General features: G+C 40.3%; 1 protein-coding gene across 1 annotated transcript in view; it reads left to right on the top strand.

The window, feature by feature from the left end:
- The window catches only part of pkhd1l1.1 (PKHD1 like 1, tandem duplicate 1), a 63718-nt gene that overhangs the window by 17344 nt on the left and 20998 nt on the right, over positions 1-25376 (top strand). Inside the window, exons 25-52 of the mRNA XM_088929233.1 lie at positions 86-240; positions 1641-1763; positions 2206-2311; positions 2483-2590; positions 2973-3137; positions 3848-3969; positions 4422-4554; positions 6602-6794; positions 7859-8001; positions 8396-8500; positions 8927-9115; positions 9586-9756; positions 10593-10810; positions 11328-12315; positions 12891-13139; positions 13345-13494; positions 14455-14629; positions 16179-16335; positions 17555-17711; positions 18132-18211; positions 18581-18710; positions 19134-19263; positions 19531-19772; positions 20094-20230; positions 20486-21515; positions 22427-22618; positions 23456-23607; positions 23949-24108. Of these exons, the coding sequence (XP_088785359.1) occupies positions 86-240; positions 1641-1763; positions 2206-2311; positions 2483-2590; positions 2973-3137; positions 3848-3969; positions 4422-4554; positions 6602-6794; positions 7859-8001; positions 8396-8500; positions 8927-9115; positions 9586-9756; positions 10593-10810; positions 11328-12315; positions 12891-13139; positions 13345-13494; positions 14455-14629; positions 16179-16335; positions 17555-17711; positions 18132-18211; positions 18581-18710; positions 19134-19263; positions 19531-19772; positions 20094-20230; positions 20486-21515; positions 22427-22618; positions 23456-23607; positions 23949-24108 (6060 nt within the window). The remainder of the gene's footprint in view (positions 1-85; positions 241-1640; positions 1764-2205; positions 2312-2482; positions 2591-2972; positions 3138-3847; positions 3970-4421; positions 4555-6601; positions 6795-7858; positions 8002-8395; positions 8501-8926; positions 9116-9585; positions 9757-10592; positions 10811-11327; positions 12316-12890; positions 13140-13344; positions 13495-14454; positions 14630-16178; positions 16336-17554; positions 17712-18131; positions 18212-18580; positions 18711-19133; positions 19264-19530; positions 19773-20093; positions 20231-20485; positions 21516-22426; positions 22619-23455; positions 23608-23948; positions 24109-25376) is intronic.

Genomic DNA, 25376 nt, shown 5'->3' with positions numbered 1-25376 from the left:
ATTATATGGACTAAATTATTTAGAAATTCGGATCAGGCAACTGGAAAATGAAGTACAATGCATGTTTTCTCTTAAACCACGCCAGGCCTGCCAGTGGACGTGTCAGAGTCGGACCTGCAGTACGCGTTGCAGGGCATTCCAGAGATGGGGCAAATCCGTGTCAGCCGATGGGGAGACTGCCGAGGATATGGATGGAGAGTGGTCTGGGTCTCCAACCCCGGAGACCAGCCACTCATTCAGGTTCATACTCTTTTCTGAGGGGAATGTTGACTCCTGGTGACTCTTTGTCTATGCTGTACAGGCACGAGGGTTAGGGCTCTACAGGCACGAGGGTTAGGGCTCTACAGGCACGAGGGTTAGGGCTGTACAGGCACCAGGGTTAGGGCTCTACAGGCACCAGGGTTAGGGCTCTACAGGCACGAGGGTTAGGGCTCTACAGGCACCAGGGTTAGGGCTCTACAGGCACGATGGTTAGGGCTGTACAGGCACGAGGGTTAGGGCTCTACAGGCACGAGGGTTAGGGCTCTACAGGCACCAGGGTTAGGGCTCTACAGGCACGATGGTTAGGGCTGTACAGGCACGAGGGTTAGGGCTCTACAGGCACGAGGGTTAGGGCTCTACAGGCACCAGGGTTAGGGTTGTTTGTGGAATAACCTGTTGCGTACACGCAGACTAGAGACATAAATTCAGGAAAATGGTTTACTCATTAGAGGCAGATGAGGAAACAACTTTCTTTTAAGCTCTGAATTTGTTCTGTTCTCCCTGGCTTGTCAGTTCCTTTCCCATAGGCAACTGTAGTAGATTATTCTCATCATGAAGGTGGCCTCTTATAGATTTAGTTTTTTTTTAATTTAAACCTTATTTAAAGGCATGAGTCAGTTTTTGAAAAATACCCTTTTCATTTGGAGTGGAACCAATGACGCTTAAGTTCAGAGGCCAGAGCCCTGGAAGAATGTACTCTGTGTGAGTGAAGGCTAGGGTGGCTGACCTGGGCTGTTGAATTGCCCGAAATTAAGACGTAAGGTCAAGATATACATCACAGTAAAATCTGGATTGAAGAAACACAGGCTTTTAATTTAGGATTTTTTCTTTTACAGCATAATAGAACAACTCAAATAGGAATTTTTAATATTTTTTTTCTATATACAGTATATAAATATGCAAATTGTGCTTTAGTCCTTTTTTCCTGTGGAAAACTGGTTAAACAGCTCAGGTTTTCATAGGTCAATGGACATTGTAAATATTTGTTTTTCACTAATGGTTTGAGCTGACCAGTTCAGCTATACCATTCTGTAACCATGTACTGTAATATGTGTGGCTAAGGATTTGCAAAATCTGTAAATGATAAATAATTCAATAATGCAGTCAATTGTACACCTTCTGTATTCCCATCCCATCTATTATCAAAATATTATACACTGGATTATATTATTTTACATGTGTGTAGACAGGTGTTTCGACATTTTTAAGGTGTTTTGTCAGAAAAAATCATAATTTCTTACATTTCTTACGTTATTCTTCATATGATTATAAATATTCTATGAACTAGTGCAAGGTGACTGTTCTCCATAGGAATGAAATGTGCCAGAGTTTATTTTTACATTTGTATAAGTGTTAGTCCTTCCTGCTCCTCCGAACAGATTAACAGCTCATGTATCGATGGGATAACCTGCAGAATAAACTCTTACACTGAACAAGAAGGAGGGACTTTTAAAAGCAGCATTTTGGGTGATTTTCTGCGTGTGCCTGAGACCCAGCCACAGGTATGTCACAGGAATATAATGGAATACCGCATAGTGAACCTTATAATGTAACAGATACTGTAAAAAGAAAGACTTTGAAAAAAGTGTGATGTGCCCCCATATTTTCCCACAATATGAAATTGTATGGAACTACTTCAATTGAAATTGTTTTTAAGCCAGAATGTTGTGTAAAATAAAAAGCTTGATATTTTTCAGGAATTGAATCCATGCTACCTTCTTGCATTTTCTTTTCTTTTACTTATTCTGTATTTTATCTACTTATTGTATTGGTTGCATGAGGTTACCCTTGACAAGGGTGTCAGCTAAACGGGTGTTAATTTTGCTAATAAAGTTCAGTAAATGCTCTGTGCATTTTAAATACATCTCACAAGTCGAATGCACTTTGCACATAAGATAGGAAATTATTTAGGATGCTGAAAGCCTTTCTGTAACCCTCTTGCAGGTCCAGGTTTACATCAATGGCATCATGTCAAAGTGCACTGGCAACTGTGGGTTTCAGTGGACCTCCGCAAAGACTCCCATTGTTTCAGGGATCAGCCCAACACAAGGTGATTCCTCTGCATTTGCAATTTAAAGGGGCCGACTGCCGGTCCAAATCAAAGGGATCTGTCTTTAAGCACGGTGGTAGAAGGTGGCTAGGACAGTTTGCAGTGAATCTATGCTGTGTTACATAGCAATGCAAAAATACATTCTCAAAGACAAAGTTCTGTTTCTTTCAGGATCGTATGCTCAGGGGACAGTCCTGACAATCACAGGCTCTGGCTTCGCCAGTGAAAACGCTTCTGTTTCAGTAGGCGGTGTTCAGTGCCCCATCCTGGAGGTCAACAGTAAGTCACGTAGTCAACACTGTGAACTCTGGGAGATCCCAAGCAAGCAACAGTCTATTGATGAAAATTGCTGTTTGTTTTCAACATGCAGAGGTCTGATGAAATTGAACCATTTGATGTGAAAATTATTAAACTAAAATGTTATCACAGAAAATAGCATAGCTGATATATTTTCTTTTGCCATGGTGAATGGATTTCTAGCATATACACATGCTGTATTTAATGTTCTGAACTGAGATGTAGCTGTGCTGGTGTGTCTTTTTGTTCAAGACTGTTTATTTTACGATATAAAAACTCCATGTGAAAATAATGAAAAATAGATGTAAAATTTCTCTTCCACTCCTTTTTTCTCCCTTCAGTAATGTTTGTTTCTGTGTCGCAGGCACCAGCATCACCTGTAAAGTTGGAAATGCAAGTGCTGGCACCTACCAAGTCTATGTCAGCTTTGTAAAACTGGGTTTCACTCAAAACACTGGAGGTGCTGTGTTTAATTTCACCGTTAACATGGGGATCTTTAACTTCTCACCTCTTGCTGGCAGTGTTGCAGGTAAACGCATTTCCAATATGAGCTTTTCTGGAGCTGGCCTGTTCATTCTTCATACAACTGCTAGGCAGGGCACAATTTGCTTTCTGAATGTTCTTGTCCTTTCTGATGACATTGATGTCCTTTGCCAGAGTAGAGCATCTACAAACCTGTAGTTCCTATACATTTCTCAGTGAAATCTGAAGAATAAATGTACTTCGGCTGAAAATTATATTTCCTATATAAATATGTATTTCCTGCTTTGCTGAAAACAATTCTCAGAAAGTAAAATACTAAAACAGCTAAGATGGATACAAGAATTAAAGTGATGATAAAAGATGGTAATTCAGAACAAATTCCTTAAAACAGAACAAGGAACACAGCCCAACCTGTTTTGTTCAGCTATTTATTTGAAACTGTTCATGCCTCAATTTCAATTCAATTAAAAATATCAAGTAAGATGAATAAATGTAATTGAGATGGCTTGCATACGCTTCCTATAATATGAATCCACAAAATCTGAAAGGTGTAAATAAAGTAAATAAAACCTGTTTTTTAGCAAATAGGTGGAAACATTTTTTTTATTTTGAATGCTGGTAAAATAAAATAGCTTTTTAACAAGTCCAAATTCTATTTAGGCTTGAAATATTAATGATCTGCTCTACCTAGGAACTGTGATCAGTTCAATTTTTATGCACCTACTTTTGATTACCAGTGGCATTTTTATTTATCAGGAGGAACTGTGCTCACAGTGTCAGGATATGGATTCAGCAATGTGACAGAGGCTCTGATTGGCTCCAGTGCTTGTTCTGTCATATATGCGTCCTTGGATGAACTGAAGTGTAGAACACCACCTGTAAGTATAGATTTCTGAATACATTTCATAACCAATTAAAGTTATCCCAAATTATAAAGTCAAACATGATCACCAAGTGTTGGAGAATTAAATTTATTTTTCAATAAAAAAATATGTAGCCATCATATTAGAGATACAAAACAACAGTTCTGTCTTATTTTAATCTCTGTATGGTCTAGTGACAAAAGTCTGAAAGTGACATGGATTGGATTTTCAGAATCCATTACAACTGATAAGGAAAACAGAAGAGATAAAAGATTTTCCAGAATATTCTGACTTGAATACTACTAGCTGTGAAAGCTTGTGATCTCTACTTTATATTAACCTCCCAGGACTTCTAGAACTGTGTACTTTATCAGCATTCAATATTTTGTAATAACTTTGTAAGTACAGAGAGCATAGGTCTGGTTCATGTCTTAAATTGAAGTTAACTCCAAATCCTTTAACCACAGGGAACACCTGGTCCCGTCAGTGTGCTTTTCAAAACTAATGAAATAAATGCATCAGCCAGTGATCTCTTCAACTACGATGAGTCTCTGACACCTTCAATTACAGAATTAAGTTTGCAGACCACCAATGTAATGGGTAAGTTCATTAATGCATACACTAGCTATACTGATCAGACCAGTAAAGTATTGCTTAAGGACATTATTTGTATTTGTTCCACTGGTAGGCCTTTATTTTGGCACCACTGTGCTTAATGTTTGTTTTAAACTATATCAAGCCACATAGAAGACTTCCTCATGCTTAATTATGCTTGTCAGGATATTATGTTTCATGTCATTTAACCCACAGTTGAATAATACATCTGTTTCAGCTGGTTAACACTAAATACAGGAAAAAGCCCATGTGGAAAACGTTCAGAAACCTAATGGGAAGCATAAGGACATTACTTACACTGACAATCCCGTGCCAACTTGTGATATCGTGCTGGAACAGTGCCTAACCGATGTTCGAAATCAAAATCCATTGAAGCCTTAGGGATTTATCTGACATGACAGATTCATGCTCTTTTGCATGAGATGGAAATAATATGTAATTCATGAACCCATCTCAATAATTTGGTGGAAATCTGATGGGGTCAATCAATTAGCAGGCTACTAAAAACTCAGTCTGGGTTGAATGGCATCTCATAGTTTCACGCTGTGCCGTTGTCGTGCGGCTTTGAGTCAATGACTCAACATGTTAGAAGAACTTCAGAAATGTTAGAAGGGAGAAGATTCTATTCAGCCTTCGTAGCTTGTTTGGTAGCTAGAGTAAGCGATCCATGATTCTTATTCTCGAAAGACACCATTGTTTCAAGAGCAGAGCGAGAAGAATCAGAGTTATTGTGTTTGGCCTGAAGGGAGCAAACCCCTATTCCTCTTGTTTATTATTTAACTGTAGGCTCTTAGAAGGAACCTTTGAGAAGAGCTGAGCCTTACAGCCCATATTGTGTATGCACATGGTCGCTCTTTGCAAATGGTCATTACAGACTCCAAAAACAAACAGAGATGAAATATATATGCCTTATTGTCTCTTTGTAAACCTCATGGCAACCACAAACACAAACTATAATAGATGCATTCTGGCCGTGTGGTGAGAGGGAATATGATATGTTAATTTGCTGTCATTCTCATACAAAGGTTTAATGGACAGTTCATACAGTAAATACATGTCTGCATTACGGGAATAACATAAAATTCTAAGTGAAAACTTAGTGGGCTTTCTTCATATTTACTTCAAAATCAAATGACAAATGAATACTTTATCTTCTCAAGGTTTCTTTTGCAGGTTGAAGTAATTTGTTTTGGTTATTTGTTTTATCGTTTTTGCTATAACTTGTTACGGCATTTTGTCTGGCTTTTTGCTCAGAGGAAATGGTTACTCCATCCTTCTATAGTATATTAACATTTATACATGGGCAGTATGTAGCAGGTGCTGTGTATTATTTCAGCAGCACAGCTGTTTTTTTTCTCTTATGTAAATGACATGATCTGTAGGACAATAAATCAAAGAGGTTAGCTGTTGTGAAACCTGAACAGGGCCTTGGTCTAGATTGCTATTTCCCTGAAACGTCTTATTCGGCAGAATATCGTGTACAGGCAATGTGAGTACTAATGGCATTTTTGCTCTAAATATGAGTGATTAATTCTGATTAAAAGTGGTAACTTTGTCCTACATACTGTAGTGAAAAGATCATAGACAGGTTTCAAGAAGAAGAGGGTGTTTGGCCCATGCAGCTTATTTTGATGCTCATTGTTAATTGATCCAAGGATCTTATAGAGCTGCTTATTCAAATAATTGATGGTATCGGCTTTGACTACATAACTGGGTAGCTTGTTTCACCCTTTGGTCAAAAAGTGACTTATGATCTCAATTTTAAATGCACTCCTCCTTATTTGGGTACACCTATTCATATTGGTTTTCTGATTTTGAAGTCTATAGGGATAACCTTGTCAGTACCTTTGAGATGTTTGAATATGTGAACCAGTTCCATCAGAAATCGTCTCTGTTGAAGCCCAAAACTATTTAGTTAATTAATTAAAATGTTCGCAAGAATTGAAAATGCTGATTTTGGGGGAATTTCTGTGATATATGGTATAGGCAAATGATTAAATGTTTCATTATATGTTTTGTATTTTATTTTTAGGAAATGCAAGTCTTTCCATTATGGGGATCAATTTCCAGGATGACGCAAACGGCAGTTCTGTCTTTATTGGAGATAAGGAATGCAAAATACTTGAATGGACTTCTGACAACATCACCTGTTCTCTACCAAGGCATCCACCTGGGATATATAATATTTATGTGCAAGTTGGAAACTGGGGTTATGCCAGTGTGAGGTAAGGTATTGTCCGAAATACACTGATCGTAGCTCTGTGAAGCTGGCCCCACCTTCAAACAGCACAAACAATAAAACCCATGCACTTGTGTTCTGTTTGTGCTACTGTGTTGAAAGTAGGATTTGTTCTGCTTTCGTTCCCAAGATATAACGTCTTCTTTTTTGGGGGGGATGTGATGTTACTCAGTCCCCCTTACAATGGTGACAAAGAGTCACGTGACGCCCTGGGAAAAAAAAGGAGCTATACCTCAGAAAGAAAGCACCTCAGACACTAATTTCAGTTATTCAAACCGGTACAAAGAGAGCACAAACACATGCAGTGGGTTTCAGTGTCTGTGCTTTTTTTAGAGAGGCCAGCTTCATGGAGTCACAGTATAGATAGTTAAGCCTCATCAGTGAGAGCTGGTTGTTGCACAGGTTAGGAGGTGAATTAAGTTCTTGAATGAAAATCAGAAGCCAGGTGAAAATCAAATGCAGAAAGAGAACAATTCTTTTTTGTCATCAGTATGTTGCAACATTGAATCACTGTTTAGTGTAGACCGCCCTTAAGGATGTAAGCAAGTGTGGCACAGCTATCCAAAGCTACAAAATGATAAATGATAAACATTCTGTATAACAGGCAGCTTAATGGGGAAGTTTGAGAGTGATGCTTTGGGCAGGACTGTCTAATCCAGCAGGCACATGCTTGTCTAGACTATATCAGATGAATGGTATAGAATTCCATAATACAGGGCTTGATACCTGGTTGTATAAATGATGTGTTGCAGAGAATGAGCTTATATTGCTTCCAGTGGTGTCCACTTGCACTACTAGCCTGTGACTTTCACAGTACGTCCGTACACCCAGTGCTGGTCAATACATTAATGACAAACGTTAATCATTGAATTTTGTTTTTTAGACCGTACAAAGTGGAAAAATCGGTGCAAACATGCAGACCCCACATAAGTGGGAAAATGCGAAGAAGAAGTTAATCATTGAAATTAATTGACCTGCAATGTCATGCTTCTTAAACACACCAAACTGGTTTCTAAACATTTTATTCTCTTTATATTTTTTATGTTACAGTGATGGAGTGAATGCTTCTATAGAATACGTCTTGAAGGTCACCGAGGTCTCTCCATTGCATGGCTCTCTTTATGGGGGCACAAAAGTCACAGTGACTGGCTCAGGTTTCAGTCCTGTGACAGATGACATCCAGATCTCTATGGGTAAGACTGCTCTTTCCTGTGTTTGCTGCTGTCAGGTTTTTAACATGGTCTAAAATATAGACCCGCCAGACCTGTATTTCAAATTTATGAAGTGATGTAAAGAGCATGTTGGTGCATCATTACTGTGAATCAAAAACAGAACAGTTTTTCGGTGCAAGAGATAATTTGTTTTCTGTACGGTACATAACAACACATTATATTTCTTGCAACAAAAAAGCTTGGGGACATCATTGGAGAGCTACACAACATTTGTTCAGCGCTTGACACTGTTCTCAACTTACTAATAAAGAATCTGCCTTTTTCCTGTCCATTGTGGAGAAACAGCACAAAGTTTCAAAAAGTGTTCTGTTTACCAGTTCCTTCTGACTGTTTATCAATTTGATCAAATGTGCAGGAAACATCACATGCAAAGTGACTTCTGCATCAGAAAACCACCTGGAATGCATCACCCGAGCAAATGAAAGTAGCTACACTGTATCGAATCTTGGTTCCCACCCAGGTAGAGTTGTATTACAACCTTTTTCTTAGTAGTCAACAGGATTTGCATCTGTGAAAATAACAGAAAGAGGACATAGGTTTTGCTTTTCACGATTTTGCCTTTCTGTTTAAAAGTTAAGACTTTTCATCCATGAAGTCATTTCGTTCCTTCCCTGTATGCTCCAAGGTTTCACTTACCCGCATATTTTAATTATGTCCCTTTTTAATTTAATCACGGTGAACCTGTTCCTGCTTTCACATCAGATAATGGCCCACAATATCCGTTTTATGGTGGAGCTCAGGTATCAGAATTAGGCACCTCCAGGAAGTGAGATGTGATATCAGATTCAGATATTCCTTGGAGTCTTTGGGAAATCCATATTTAAAGAGGTGCTTCTCTGACCATTGTCTTGTATGAGTTCATGAATTTACTTCGCTTTTCTTTTAGACTATGGGGTTGGATATGCCTGGAGCCCATCTTCTCTGGATGTGTATGTTGGAGACACAGTACAGTGGAGCTGGCAGGCCCCTTCTTTAGTCAAAGGGCTTGGATACAGAGTATTCAGTGTCTCCACGCCCAGTAGCACGACCTATGATGGCACTGGTTTCATCAGTGGAAACACAAAAACTGCTTCAGGTAGGACACGACGCCTACTCACAGACTTGGAATTGTATTATCACTTCATAGAATTTAGGTGGGATCAATAGCAACTGATATCGCAGTGAATCCATCAGCCAACCTACCAATAATAATAGCAATAAAAATGATGCCAAGAAAAAGAACGATAAAAGAGCTTGGTTTCTTCTTATGACCAGGTAATTGCTTGCTTTAAGGTAAATGACAGAATAGTAATCTATTGCATGATTTTGTGGCATATTGCTGGGAGGCCTAACCCCAAAAATAAAATTGAAACCAAGTATTTTTCCCCAGTGAATGCAGTTTAAAAAATGAAGCGTGTTCAGTATTCAAAGAGATCAACAGAGGCAAGTTGGGAAGGTACACAAGTGGTTGGTTACTCCAGCTCATCCAGGCGAAGAAGGATGGGGATTTGGAATTTGAATATATAAAACATTACATAAATAAAAAAATACTTCTTTTCTTGTCAGGATTTTTCAGGTACCGTTTTACAGTGGCCGGGATCTACTACTACAGCAGTGGCTTTGTAGATGACCGAAACAGCAGATTCATGCAAGGAGTGGTGACAGTCAAACCTATTGAAGCCAAAAGTGTCCGCTTTTACCTCTCTGTGGGGGGAATTGAAGCAAAATATACACCAGGTTACTGATCTTTTATGTTATTTTTCTACCAAACGTTTTTTTTAAAAGAATGGATTAAGCCAGACTATCCCAGATTATGTCTGAATCTTTGCCGAATGCATTGAGGTAGAACTATCAGTAAACACAGCCTGGGACTGCTGGGCTACTAAGATAGACAAGAATCTTGGGAACACTGCACTACTTTTGATGCTTCAGCTTCAAGTGACAGACTTGTTTTACACGTCAGTTTCTGTATATTTCTACCATACAAGAAATAAGAGAAGTGTAGGGATGGAAGATTCTGAAACCACTGAAGTTTGGTTTGTTTGTTTTCCACGGCATATGAGCTCTAGGCTTCGTGATTACGTCGGATGAGCTTTTAATTGGATAGATTTTTCAGGTCTTGATTTGAGTGATATGTAATTCTAATACAGAGCTCTGAAAAGTTAAAACTTCTCAGTTGCATTGAAATTCCCATATTTTCCCACAATATGTCCTTGCACCGCACTCTGTTTGAGGCACAAACCCAACATAGAGCTATAGGAAGGTGTTTGTTCATGCGCTTTCTCTTATGCCGGGTGCTTTCTTACATCTGTACTAACTCTACAAAAAGCATCTAATATTGCAGCTCTCTAAATGTGAATTCCAAAAAAAATAAATCATGTTCCATCATGATATTCTTGCCTTTAAGGAGACAGAACAGTAAGTCATATGGATGTATTTTCAAAATACCATACTTTCGAATATAAAGTCACATACAAGTTTTCAGAAGATATGTTGACATACTGTATACAGATATTACATGGCTCTTGTAGTGTCATTTTCACAGACCTAGTTTTGCTTACTGTCTTTTGCAGCTGCACAGCGTTCAAGAAGGTCAGTGACAGACTGTATAGCCACGGCTCCAAACTGCTCTTATGACCTTAACCCAGGTGCATCTGGAGAAGCTTTCTCATTCCTGCTCTCAGACTGTTATTCTCCTGCCATCACTGCTATCTCACCACCCAGCGGGACCGTCTACACTGTCATAAGCATACAAGGACTAGGGTTCAGCAACACCAGTTGTGCGAATGAGGTTAGACATTTGGGTTACTTTGTTAACACTTAAAGAAAAGTACGTTGTTCAGATGTCTGTAGAAGCAAAGTAGGCTTTCTAAAACTTGTAGGCTTTTATTCCCCTCTCTCATAAATGCAGTACTTTCTTATAAAAACCTGGTATAAGTTATCACAAGTCAATTACGCATTTTAGGTTTAACATTGGTTATTAAATAAATGTTAGTTCTGCTGTAACAACAGCAATTAACACAATTTTGAAAGCTACACTATTCATTTTGACGCATGGAGTGTCAAATCTTTTTTCTTTAGGATTATGTCCTTTTTTCTTTAGGATTAGGATTTATGGTTCATTGACTGATACATTTAGAAAATCAATGGCAAGATAAGCATTACTGGGAAGAAGCTTTTTTTAAATTTAACGTTTGTTACCTTTGGTATACATGTAGTTTAGTTAGCGTAGTACAGTATATGTTTTCATGTAATGAAACATTTGTTGCGGCTTTGTTTAAATATGAGGGCTTGTGGTATTCTTAAAGGTGACCATCGGTGGACATCCCTGCAGTGTTATCAATAGCACAACAACAGAAATAATGTGCAGTCTTGACCCAGAGAATGCCATGCCTGTAGGTGTGGCACAGCTGGTGTCCGTTAGGGTCAACAATCTGGGCACCGCCATCAACTCCGTCGTGAACGAGTTCGGCCGTCGCTTCGTTTTCCTGCCCGTCGTCGACTCCATCAGCCCGGAGGCTGGAGCCACCACAGGACGAACGAGAGTGACCATACTAGGATCGGGCTTCTCGGGCTCAGCCAATAGCATCATGGTGTCTGTAGCCAGCGTGCCCTGCTCAGTGGTGTCGCTGAACTACACGGCCATCACCTGCGACACCTCTCCCTCTCCCGCCCGCACGGGGGCCGTGCAGGTGTCTGTGCTCGGAGTCTCCGCCTCCTGCCATTCCAGCTGCGCCTTTGAGTACTCCTCTTCCTCCGTGCCCTCCGTTTCCAGCGTCTCGCCGGACAGCATCAACAGCAGCTCAACGACGCTGACGATTCAAGGATCGGGCTTCGGGAGCCAGCCCGAGGACGTGGTGGTGCTCATCGGAAGCACCGCGTTTGCGGCGAGTTACGTCGCCGACACGAACATCACTTGTTCCATCGGGCCGTTGCCGGCTGGTTCTTATTCCCTGAAGGTTGTGGTCCTGAGCAAAGGTCTTGCCACAGGAAGTGTCACTCTACGCAGCGTGGCAGAGGCTGCCCTCTCACCCAGCTCCGGCAGCATTCAGGGTGGCACCACATTATTCATCAGAGGCAACGGGTTCTCCGCTGGCAACACCTCTGTAACAGTAGGTGTGTCTCCCTGCTGGCTCATTACTGTGGAGCCCAGTGAAATCCAGTGCATGACACCAGCAAACAATGAAGGGAACGCCATAGTGAATATTCAAGTCTTCTCGGTCAGCTACCCTGCTCTGAGCTTTGTGTACTCCCAGTCAGATACTCCAAGGATCACTGCAGTGAGTCCTCAGACAGGTACGTGAATAAAACCTTAACGAGTGAAAGCAGAAAGATCTTATTTCATTCATCTCTTGTCAGCCCATTCAAAATTGCTTGCATCGGGGAAAGGGCATTATTTTCCAATGATACTGAGAAATGTGCAAACCTTGATTGTGAAGTATGTTTTACATTTACAAGGCCTTTAAAGAATAGCGCCGTAAAGACATTTGAGATGACGCACACTATGTAAAAGCCTTGTGTCAGATTGAATGTGACTCATTTAAATGTGTTTTAACACAAACAGATATTATATATATATATATTAAATTATACAGTTCAGAAACTCTGTGTATGGGAAAATCTGATCCTGAGCAGAAGTTAAATAATGCACTTGATGGTTAAAGAAAAAATCCAGAAAGATCCTTTCATTATTCTTATGACAAGAAAAGACTAAATCAAAGCACTGACCAAGCTATTCTAAGCATCGATCTAACTTTAAATTGTGCCTTATTCTGCAGATTCAGTTGATATTGTAGATTCAGTACCGTTGGACTTTGTGAAATTGTGCTGGAAAGCGTTTGAAAGATGTTTTGGAATGTTTATATTCACAGGTCCCAGCGGAACAGAAATCACCATTACAGGGTCAGGATTCGGCATGGATCTTCAGCCCATCTCTGTGACCATAGACGGTGTACCCTGCAATGTCTCAGCAGTAACTGATACCCAGATTCTGTGCTCTGTGGGAAACCACGCTGGGGGCACTTTTCTAGTTAATCTCCTCCATGGCTTAAAGGGCTTTGCTGCTTCACAAGCTTTCTTCACATATGAGCTGCTGATCACTGGAGTGACACCAAATGAAGGTACTTTAAACCCTCCTGCATCAACTGTATTGGAGAGACAAAGTCTATGACATAAACAAACTACTGCTACATTTTTTTTTGCCAAGTGGAAAATTCAGTTCTAACTGTTGGCTTCACAAAAACACTTGCTGCCAAGATGATTTATGTTTGAAAGTTATTCAGTATCCTTTCTAAATCGCTGGTTGTTTCTGTGATGCGTGTACAGGAAGCTATGGTGGAGGTTCCATTCTGACTGTACAAGGTTCTGGATTTGATCCAGCACATTCTAGAGTGCTGATCTGCAACAAGGACTGTGAGGTACTGAGGCAGAATTCAACTTTCAGCAGCCTTTACTGCGAAGTTCCACCCAATAATGGTAGGTCTGTAGTGAACCGCTCTTGAAAAATAACAATTCAAAGTCTGGCCAAGCTTCTGCTCCTTAGAAGCAATTATTCCCCTCAAGTCAATTATAGTTTCTTAAACACCTTATAAGCTCACAAATAAATGAATAATAAGATTGGAAAAAAATTGGAAGGGCCAGGTGAGTCTATAATGGGATCTAAGTCACATTTTAAACTGATAAAAGCAGTTTTTGTGCCTTTTAGTCTCCTCTGCAAACAGCTTCAGGCTAGTTGAAGTGATGTACAACCTCAATTATTCTAACCTGTGAGACTTATCTTACCTCCACACTGTAACCAACAGATTGTGTTTTGTATACCTGGCACTGTCAGTAGTTTGGGTTCTGAAGAAGTTATTTTGTTGTTGTGTCATTAATTAAATGCAACCAGCATGCTTACGAGCAGACATTACCATACTGACATTTAGTTAAAGTTCAGCAGTACATTTAATAAGATAATTTTAAACAAGTAATCATTAATTGAATAATGCATTAAAATATCACAAGGAAAGTATCTTAAACAATACGCTACCTACGGCAAATGAGTAGCCAAAAATACCTGTTTAGCAAATTGTAAAGCTAAGCCCTCTACTGATGCAACTTATTTTTTTCTCATGAGCTGTTTTCTGACATTAACATTGACATGTCCTGACATACATACTGTACACTATCTAATCAACAATGGGTAAGCCTTACTCTGATTGCAGCCTGCTGTCAGTAAGACCATACGAAGGTTGTGCTCTGTTTTTGGCGCTCTGCTTTGCTGAACGTGAATCTCTGCAGCGTGTGTTGAGACTTCACCATGGAGAAACCAGTTGAGACTTGAAACCACCTTTCCCAACCTTGGCCAAAGGCTGTATCTGTAATGACCTGTGTTGGTAGTCACTGTACTGCTTTAGACCCTTAACACAATACCTTTTCCTGGCCTGTAATTAACAGGAACTGGAGCACAACAGGATTGCCCTGTAGTGGTTCTCAATAGCAACAAAGCAGTGAACATATCAAATGGCTTCTCTTACAAAACCTCCCTGACACCTGTAATTACGGGGGTGTCTCCACGGAGAGGAGGAACTGCAGGAGGCACCAGACTCACCATCACCGGCTCCAATTTCAGGTATTCTTAGCAGGGACCTTTGCACCTATTGGCACACATGAGTGGGAAACCTGGTGGTGATGCAAGCAGCATCTTCATTGTCTTTCATAACCAGCTTTAGCATGTCAGCCATCTTTTCAAGGCCTGTCAATCATTTCTCAATGGAAACCTCCCGCAAAATGATTATTGTGGAGACAACGGCTGGGTACACTCTAATGAGGGTAAATGCAGCTAGGAAAGAGAAGAGATTTGGGGCTACGGGGCTAATTGAGGTCTAGAGTGTATTGTAACGCTTACGGCCGACAGGCACTGTGTAAGAGCCGGCGTACCAGAGCAGGTGACGTCACCGCCCTTCCCTGTGATAGCAGGACTACAGCTACTGGGCTGTAGAGAGATCTCTCTTTAGCTCACCGGGCTGGGTCGCTGCTGAGTGACGCGGGAGTCCCGGGTTCGAGCCCCCGACGGTGCGGGGTGGACCTAATGCAGCAAGGGCGTCCGCCTAAGTATTGAAACCCATTTGAGTATAGACAGCAGAAAGCATCAATCCAGGGAGATATTAAAGTGCTAAAATAAGGAACTGGTGTAACAGGTGGAAACTAAAATGGAATCTATTCATGAAAATCATTTATACTTCTTTACATGTGATGGGGCAACTTGCCTCTAGCTGTCTTTCTGCTACGTTACTGTTCATTTTCAGTGAACTCTTCTACTTTCGTGTCTGTCCTTCCTAGCTCTGGTGTTGTACGCCTCTGGATCTGACTGAATCAGAAAGTTGTTGTTTTTTGTAAGACTTACAGAACTAGTGTTGTTATTGCAGATCTTGAAACAGCACCTCAGATCTAAATCCCAAATCCTCTTGATGATTGTGTACCTGACCTTCAGCCTCATCACATCTGACATGTTTTTTAGTTCATACAGTTCCTTTGTAGTTACCTGTCTTTGAATGGGCTGCCCTCTTGTGGCGATAAGAATGAGAAAAAGAGCAATACAGTTTCTATTCTGTCCACAATGTAACTCAGTCCATTCTATATTGCCCTTCCCTCACTAACATTTTGTGTGTTCTGAAAATCATACTTTCTGTCTTCAAATAATTTTACAAAGTTTAATAAAAATATTGAAAACTTGAAACAATTACTTTAACTATACACTCAAATTAATAGCAATGATTTGCATTAAATATCATATATTATCTAATGAATGACTGAATCTGTCTATACAAAATAAAGAAAATTACAACCTTAAATTCTCAACAAGTACATTCTTATGTATGATTTAATGAGTTCTCTATTAGGATCTAAAGACACATTTTTTAAACATATCAAATACACAGTGCAGTAGTGTTACATACAGTAAATATGGTATTTTGAGAAGTTTTAAAATAATTTGATTCTACTTTATTTTATTATCCGACCAAATCTTTCATTAACCCAAACTTTGAAATAATCATGTTCCTTTATTCTATTTGTGAATTGTCATTTATTGGGGATTTTAAGAACGTTCCGTTTTCCTGATGTGCAGGATATTTGGTTGCTTGCAATGGATGATACATTTTTACTCTCCTTCCCCACAGTTCGAACAGCAGTGACATTAAAGTCACAATTGCCCAGTCGCCTTGCGATGTGCAGTCTGCAAACAGCACATGCATCATCTGTGTCACAAATTCCCAGCCCAGCTCACAAATGGCAAAAGTTAAAGTGGGCATCGGAAATAATGGCATAGCCAAGCTGGTCAGTATTCATTTCAGCTCTTTTTCCATGTTTGTTGACATAATTTGTTGTTATGTTTGTGGCTATACAGTATATACAGTAGGACCTTATGCACACTATGCATTAGGAAAGGTATTTTTCTAATTTTTTTTATGCGCAATAATGTTTTGAAACTGCTTTTTCTACAAAGGGAAATTTATTGAACTAGTATACTAGTAATGCATGACATAATATATGTATGTATTGATGATACTATTACTGGTGTACTTGATGACTATTGCTGAGATCATTTATGGTTCTGTGAAGTTGTGTAAATTGCCATATTTTGTGCTGAAATTATATAGATAATTATTATATATTTTGTTGCCATTGGATGAAGTGTGTTAAACTGACTGTATGGGACCACAGGGTAAATCTTAATAATGTCTGTGTCGGTAGTTTCTGTCTGAGTCTGGAAATGTAAATTTGTTGCCAAAGAGTTGGTCTTTCTCATTGTACAACTGCAATGCTCACAGCCGGCCTGGTTTCTTGAATCTGGTCAGTAGCTCAGCAACATTTATATCTACAGTAGGAGGATTAGATACTCATTAGTCGTTACAAATTCTCACAAGCATCTACTGTACCAACGTTCTACTGCTTTAATCAGTAAAGGCACATTGGAGCTCTGTGTTGCCCAGATATATCTGGTTTGTGCCTGGACTATGTTATTTGCTGGCTTTGATGGATATTTCCCAAGTGACAGCACAGGTGACCCAAGTGTGTCAGCCAGGCTATCCTTAGCTCTCTACATGAATGCAGAGGCTTTTTGGATACCTGTTAGTTGCAATGTTGCCAGTGAGCAATCCTACAATTAGAGCTTACTCTCCTATAAGGATTGAGGCCCCTTGTGGAGCTGGGGGGTGTCTATGGCCCAACACTAGAGTTAGTTTAGAGTGGGCGCAGATCCTTCTTGTTCCTGTACTGATGTACAGGAAGTCAATCAATGGGTGATCAACAGTTGGTGATTACCAACTCAGAGAAGATGAAATAGAAACAAAAATGATGATAACAAATTAAAGGGAAAAATAAGATTGGGCTAATATAGATTGCTGGAGGGCTAAATGTCCACCTGGCCTTCCAAATAAGCATAGGAAAGCAATTGAACATGATATATATTTACCAAAGAAATAGAGAATTTCCACAACAGAATTTTTTATGGGCACTTGTTACTAGTTATGGCTTATTTTTTGCTTGACTGTAGGACAATGCAGATTTCTTTTACATTGATGTCTGGTCCTCCAAATACACCTGGGGAGGGCTCTCACCCCCCGAAGAAGGAACATTCGCTGTAATCACCAAAGGACAAACAATCCTGCTGGATACAAGCACACCTGTACTAAAGATGCTCCTCATTCAAGGTAAACTTGTTACATTTCTTTCACAACCACTGCCTGTCAGTGTAGTACATTCCCATAGGTCCCAAAATATATCTAGTGGCTCTTCTCTGGTCTTATTCCAGAGCAGAATAGCAAAACTGTACACAATATTCAATCAAAATACAATACTGTACACGTTTCAGGTTACTATCTAGACATAAAAAAGAAAGCGGTGTTCACTAGTGCTTGAAGATCTGTTATTTCCTAAAACACAACTGGTATTTAATTTACAATGTTGCTGAATTTACACCTACCAAAACCAAAAAGACTGGGGTTCTTTTGTTAATCCTTTTGTTATCAAAGATTAACAGGTAACTCCTGTGGGTTAATGAGAGGACCAGGGAAACCAATAGTTTCCATTATATAACATAACAGAACATGAGCTATTTCTTTCTTATTTAGGTGGGATGTTGGTGTTTGATGAAGCTGATATTGAACTTCAAGCCGAAAATATTCTGATCACAGATGGGGGAGTTCTTCAGGTATCATAAATTACAGATTCCAAATATTCTCTTTATACTATGGCAATGTAAGACTCCTCCTGATGAAAATTTTGTTGCTCCCCAAAGTATGCGCATTCTTTATTGCATCACATGACCTTAGTATTGGCCACAAACCTGTTTCCAAGTGCTTTATTCATATATCTTATCAAACACTACTGAAGCATTGATAGATTTTAAAAAACAACAAGACTAATATTTATAATGAATAGTTCCTTGCATTTAAATAGGACTTTTCATCCCAAAAAGATATCAAACAATGCATTATTCACAGATTCGTCTTGGCTGCTTTTTACACATTTTTCTGTACCAACATGATTAATCTTAAGCCAACCTCTCCTGCGCTGTCAGATTGGCACTGAAGCAGCCCCATTCCAGCACAAAGCCATCATCACGCTGCACGGACACCTGCGCTCACAGGAGCTGCCAGTATATGGCGCTAAAACGCTGGCAGTCAGAGAGGGAATCCTGGACCTCCATGGTAAACTCCAGCTCTCCACACCGAACATGATACCACCTCCTGAACACCCTGTTGCCCCTTAGGAATCATATACAGTAACGTTTTAGAAATACACCAAGGTTTTGAATATCATCATCAGTGTCTGTCTGAAGCAAGATGGATCACCAATTTATAAAGTTGTATAAATATTTTTTGTGAAATATTTGCCGTTCAATGAATATTAAAGGTTTCAAAGTTAAATAAGCCATTTTTCACAGTTTGTGATGCTAACAAACACCTCTTTTCCAGTAAGTGTGTTAAAACGCGTCTACACTTGTATTGTAAGACCTTAAAATCTGCAGTTTGAAGGTATGAACACTACAACAAGTCAGAGTCTTTTAAGGCAGGCCAACCCAAAAAAGTTAAGATGAAAAAGATTACGGACAACTTTGATCCTGTTTCTAGGAATTCCTGTTCCTGTTACTTGGACTCGGTTGGCACAGACAGCTCCTAGTGGCTCAGTCACATTGACTTTGCAGCACAATGTGACGTGGAAAGCAGGGGATGAAATTGTTATAGCATCAACTGGACACAGGTAAGATTTTGGTCTGAGATCCAGGACTAAACTTGAGCACTGACCGAACCAACAATCACAAATCTTTTCCAAAACCGGAAAGCAACGTTTGTTTGCATGTGAGATGGATTTGGAATTGGAAAAAAATGGCGGACATCTTGAAGTTTTGGGTCAGGCTTATGCGTGAGAAATCATGTAATTGAATTCTTAGTGCTTCAGTTTTTACTATAGTCAGTCATGTGCCATAAAGACCTGTAAATATTTCTCCATTTATTCCTGATTTCGTAGGCATAGCCAAATTGAAAATGAGGTCAAGAAAATCGCATCTGTATCTGCTGATGGAAGGACACTGACCCTGACAGAGCCCTTGAAGTACAGACATTTAGGGGTGTCGGTCACCCTGCCAGGTGGAACAGTTTTTGAAGGGAGAGCAGAAGTTGGTCTTCTCACCAGAAACATTGTTGTCAGGGGTTCCAATAACATTGAATGGAATGACAAAATAGAGGCCTGTGAAGATGGATTTGACACAGGTAATGTCTGCTATTAGCATAACCTGTAATTCTGTGGATCTGCTAGGCAGTCATCCTAGCCTCAAGGTGTAGACAATATCTTTCTTCTGTAAAAAGACAAGGCATTTCTTTAAATATTGCTGTGTACAGGTTATAAACCAATTATTTTTTATCTAACGCCACAATTCCCTTATTAAGTGGTATGTATTATTCACTTGTCAGAATGAAGAAACCCATGACAGGCTATTACACTGCAATAGCTTTTTCATTTTCAGGTGTATATTGAACTTGTGCTCTGAAGTCGAAATGGCTTTTAATTTCGATAGTATTCTGCATTTGCAGGCGAATTCGCTACCCAGACTTGTTTCCAGGGAAGATTTGGAGAAGAAGTAGGAAGTGATCAATTTGGTGGTTGCATTATGTTCCATGCACCTAGGCCAAGTGAAAACTTGGCAATTGGAAGGATTGAGTATGTTGAGGTAATTATTACTTTTGAAGGATGGATGATGGCTCTAGATGTGGAAATGCAGTGCAATTTTAAAGATATTCTTTCAATTTATTTAGGATACTATAGATAATTAAAGAGGTAAAAGTCATAATATTCTGAAATAGAGCCATAACTGAAGAGAAGCTTTTACAATGTAATTTCATGATAAAATATGATGTCTACTTTAAATGTTAACATCAGTTCTTTCTCTTTAGCCAGCATGTTTGTCTTATTTGTCCCCATGTAGGTATTCCATGCTGGACAGGCCTTCAGGCTTGGGCGTTACCCAATACACTGGCACCTGATGGGAGACATGAAGTTCAAGTCCTATGTTAGAGGATGTGGAATTCACCAAACGTACAACAGGGCTGTCACCATTCACAACACACACAACCTGCTGGTGGAAAAAAACGTCATCTACGACATCATGGGAGGCGCCTTCTTCATTGAAGATGGGATCGAGACTGGCAACGTCCTCCAGTACAACCTAGCGGTCTTTGTCCGCCAGAGTACCAGTCTCCTGAATGACGATGTCACGCCGGCAGCATTCTGGGTCACCAACCCCAACAACACCATCCGCCACAACGCGGCAGCAGGCGGCACCCATTTTGGTTTCTGGTACCGGATGCACGACCACCCAGATGGCCCATCCTACGATCCCAATATCTGCCAGAAGAAGGTCCCCCTGGGAGAATTCAGCAACAACACCGTCCATTCTCAAGGCTGGTTTGGGATCTGGATTTTCCAAGAGTATTACCCCATGAAGCAGGGATCCTGCTACTCCTATGAGCCCAAGCCAGCTGTTTTCAGCTCACTAACCACCTGGAACTGCCAGAAGGGAGCAGAGTGGGTAAATGTGGGAGCCATCCAATTCAGGAACTTCCTGATGGTGAACAACGAAAATGCCGGGATCGAGACCAAACGCATTCTTTCCCCATATGTCAGCGGCTGGGGAGAAACAGGTGGAGCCGTGATTAAAAACACCACGATAGTTGGTCATGTGGATGAACTGGGCCTTGGTCCAAACTACTGCACTGTACGGGGCATCATTCTTCCCTTTGATGATGGACTGAGTGTCATGTCGGTGACGTTTGTCAATTTTGACCGCCCCACGTGCACTGCCATTGGAGTGACGTCAATTGATGGAACCTGTGTCGACCGCTGTGGAGGCTGGAGCGCCAGGTTTAGTGGAATACAGTTTTTTAACACCTCCAACAAGGCCGGCTTCAGATGGGAACACGAAGTAGTGTTGATTGACAGTGATGGCTCTCTCACAGGTAATGTAGCACTGGCTACAGGGCTGGCTGTTAGCGTGTGTCATGTTTTGTTTGGCTTGTTCTCCCATTCACTGGTCTTCAAGAAAATCAGTAGGAAAATAGTTAGAAAGGTTTCCAGAGGTCTTAACAAATTGAGCAGTATGGTCATCAAGAGAAAGGAATTGATTTCGCAGTGAGGACAGTTTTCTAAATACTGTGAGACTGCATGCTGTCTATTTATTAGTTCAGCAATATTTAAAATCATTTTAATTGTAAAATGCAGGAAGAAAAGGTTGAAATCACTGCCTTAAAACAACACCATATACCAGTGAAATAAGCGCACGAATGGAGAATGATAAACAACCTAACAACCATGAGACATCAGTTACTTAAAAATACTCTTTTTTCATGTTTTCAGTGAAGTGTGACACATTTTCTCAGGTTTGCTCATTTGAATGTTTCCAATCCATCCAGTACTGGACATACTGTACCATTTGCTTTAACCTCTTTTTCCTCATCATGTTCTCTGGACTGAAACTAGGAATTACTGTACAAATGCGCTTTTCTGCCTTTTCCACAGAACTTTGCTGTTTTAAAATAACCACTCTCAGGTGTTAGTCATCTAGGGCGCGTGAGTAGCGCACAAAAACTCTTAGGTAGCAATCGAAGGCAGTCAAGACCATTAATAAGATAAAAAAAAGAAGTTGATGCAGGTTGCTCAATAATTTAAGGTTCACTGTCCACAAAATTTACTTAAAAGCTTTTTAGGAGGTTTTAAGTCATATAATCTCTTCTTCTGAAACATACTTTGGAAGAGGGGGAAAGTGCCAAAGTTTTCATAGTGCTGGATTTGCCAGTTGGCTGTTTCCAGTTTTCCTACAGTATCTTTACTATGGTTATACTGCAGCAGGCCCCATTTCATGTGTCTCCAGGGAATCGTAACCACAAGGTGGTGCCCCGGAGTGGCCTGCTGGACCCATCGCGCTGTACAGAAAAAGCTGAGTGGAGTGTGGGATATCCCGGAGCCGTGTGCGATGCCACAGTGAGCTTCCATCGGCTCGCCGTCAACAACCCCAGCCCTTCCTCTCTGCTGGCAAAGAACATAATCCTGTCCAACTCCCACGGTACAGCTGAACAATCAATCAATCAAGGTTTATTGATCAATGCACGAACAGTACAGCAGACAGCGGGGTTTTGTCGGCAATGAAATGCTTTGTCTGCGAGCTCGTCAGAGGGATAGGACAGTAGAATCTGTAGGGATTAGATTAACATTAGGATACAATTAATTACACCATTGCAATTTACAATACACATTACAGATTGTGAGAAAGTAACACAAGGGCAGGAGGTATTTAGCGCTCTTCATACAGTATGTGTCCTGAGAGTGCAAGGGACAGGAGGGCGCCTGGTGCCCCCTGTCAGTTCAAAGAGGTAACTGCGGGCGTCTGCTGGGGTTGGCTGTATCATCTTCGGTATCATCTTCCGGATGGTAGTAGAGAGAGCAAGATGGTTATATAAACAACCAACATCCTTTGTGATTAAAAAAAAAAACAATCTCCCTCATTATTAAATCTTGCAGTGATTTACTGTTTCATCAATCAAAGATGTTCCATCTCTGTTTTTTGTCTCCTACAGTGACTCATGAAGTAAAAGGCACATTTCTTTTACAGGATATAGATTTTTTATAATACTGGAAGTTATTTATGTAACCAATGATTGTTTAAAAAATTTTAGGTAGCAGAAGTAGAATTATTTATTGTTAGACCCCTGCAAAACCCATTACAATAATTTAACATTTATAACTAGCACTTGAAACATGCCTTTCTTCTCTCGTTTTTTTGTTGTTGTTTGGAATTTTACAAAGGATTTTACTGAAATGTGTTGTTGTAATTAGTGCATGTATGTTATTTGTGTTTTATTGAAAGATTCTGAACTGGTCCTTTCTCTGATTTATAACACAGGCATCAGTGTGGTTCCTTACTTAGTGAAAAGACTGACCCACAGACCTGGCTGGATGGCTTTGCTTCCTAACTCAGACACCTTCAATTGGCGCTTTGAACAAGAGGATCATATCACAGACATGTCTTACAGTTCCATGTTTTATGGCTTCAAGGTAATCTTCAGAATTTTGGAAAAGGCAATCTCCACCTTTTATGGTACATGAATGTAGATATAAAGTATAGTGATTGCTTTTTAACCTTGTCCATTGGAAAAAGCTGTGTCACCCCTTCTGGAATGATAGTCAATTTAAAAATAAATGAAAAGAAATTTCAGACTAGTTGGAAGAAGAGGTTGGAACCTTCCCTGTGTACTGGAAACAGAGCAGTTACTGTAAGATCTACTGTACATACCACTGTTAACCACTGAATAAGGCTGTGTGTGTTTAAGGAAATTTTACGTTACATTTCTGATGATGTTTAACTTAACAAACAGCTTCGCAATTCATTCCAACAGGAAGCAGACTACGTAATAATTTCCCACAATCTGACTCAGCATCCAGATATGTTCCGTATCATTGATATAAGAAACGGATCATCACAGCCTCTGAATTTCACCAACAATAAAAATGGAGACTGGTACTTCGATGACAATACAACAACTGTTTATTACATGGGTGAGTTTAATTTCCCTTGCCCTTTATTAAATTTCAGTCTATTTTTAAACTTTTATTTTTGTTTCAAATAAAAACTTAGCTCATTCCAAATAGACACTTGAACTAATTAAACAGGTTTTTTTAACAGAACAAAACACAATATTTGATCAAACCAGGTTTCTGCACATAATGTAATCTAGTCAAATTTCTTTCAATTAGAATGCATACAACAGTGTGCAACCTGACAATAGACTTCACCCAGCCATGTACGGTAGATTGAGGGCACAGCACCACATCAGGGGAAACATTTTTTTAAAAAACTATTTATTACAGAATACTTCTAAAGCATGTAGGTGCATGTCCAATATACCATGAGACTGAGAAGTCTGGGAGCGAACTCAAACTGGCGCCACTGGCATGGTGTCATATTTTCCATGTATAAACTGAAATCAGTTTAGCCATTTTCTTAGGTTTTTAGAGGAAGTGAAAGTATTTTGGAAGGAATGGTGGTGCAGTGTTAAGCATTGCTGCCTTGCAGCACTGGGGCCCTGGATTCAGATCCTGGGGTGCTATTTGCATGGTGTTTGTCACGCCCTGTACACCTAGAGGGCGCTCTGCTTCTGTCCTGTTCCCTGTTCCCTGTGATTATTCATGTCTTTCCGGTGTGTGCTGTTGTGTAGCCTATTTCACTTCCTGTGTCTGCTCGGCTCCTGGCTCAGCATTGAGGGTACGGATGTCCTGAGACCCGCCTAGCACCAGGTCGCCCCACGTCCGTGGCGTGATGGCATAGGTTTCTATACCAACATCGTCTGACCCCCTGAGCCTGGGCTAACCCGCGTGTTGCCCCTTTTACCGCTACGCATAGGGTCTTTATTGCTCTCCTGGCCATTCCACGGCTTGCCCTTCCGACATCCGTAACAGCGTTCGTACGTTCTCCCCATTCTTTGTGCAGATTACTGAGTGTGGGAGTAAAGATCATACAGTACTGGTAGGTTAATTGGCTTCTGCAGTGAGAGTGTGCGTTTTTGCGGCTGTGTGTGGCCTGCAATGGGCCGGTGTCCCAGCCAGGGTGTGTCCTGTCTTCCGCCCGTTGCTTGCAGGGTTAGACTCTGGCTCCCCCATGACCCAGTACTGGATAAGGAGATTACAAAATGGATGGATCGTTAGAAAGTATTATGCCCACCTGCAACCGAATTAGCATGTCAAATTCTCTATTCTATATAAAGGTAACCGGTGAGAGAAGAAAGTCATATAGAGTAGAAAGTAGGCACTAGGTGGTCGCCATTAAA

The sequence above is a fragment of the Atractosteus spatula genome, chromosome 12, assembly GCF_055471065.1.
Source record: "Atractosteus spatula isolate fAtrSpa1 chromosome 12, fAtrSpa1.hap1, whole genome shotgun sequence".
Taxonomy (NCBI): Eukaryota; Metazoa; Chordata; class Actinopteri; order Semionotiformes; family Lepisosteidae; genus Atractosteus; species Atractosteus spatula.
Note: the sequence above shows the minus strand (reverse complement) of the source record. Positions and strands in the feature narration are given on the sequence as shown.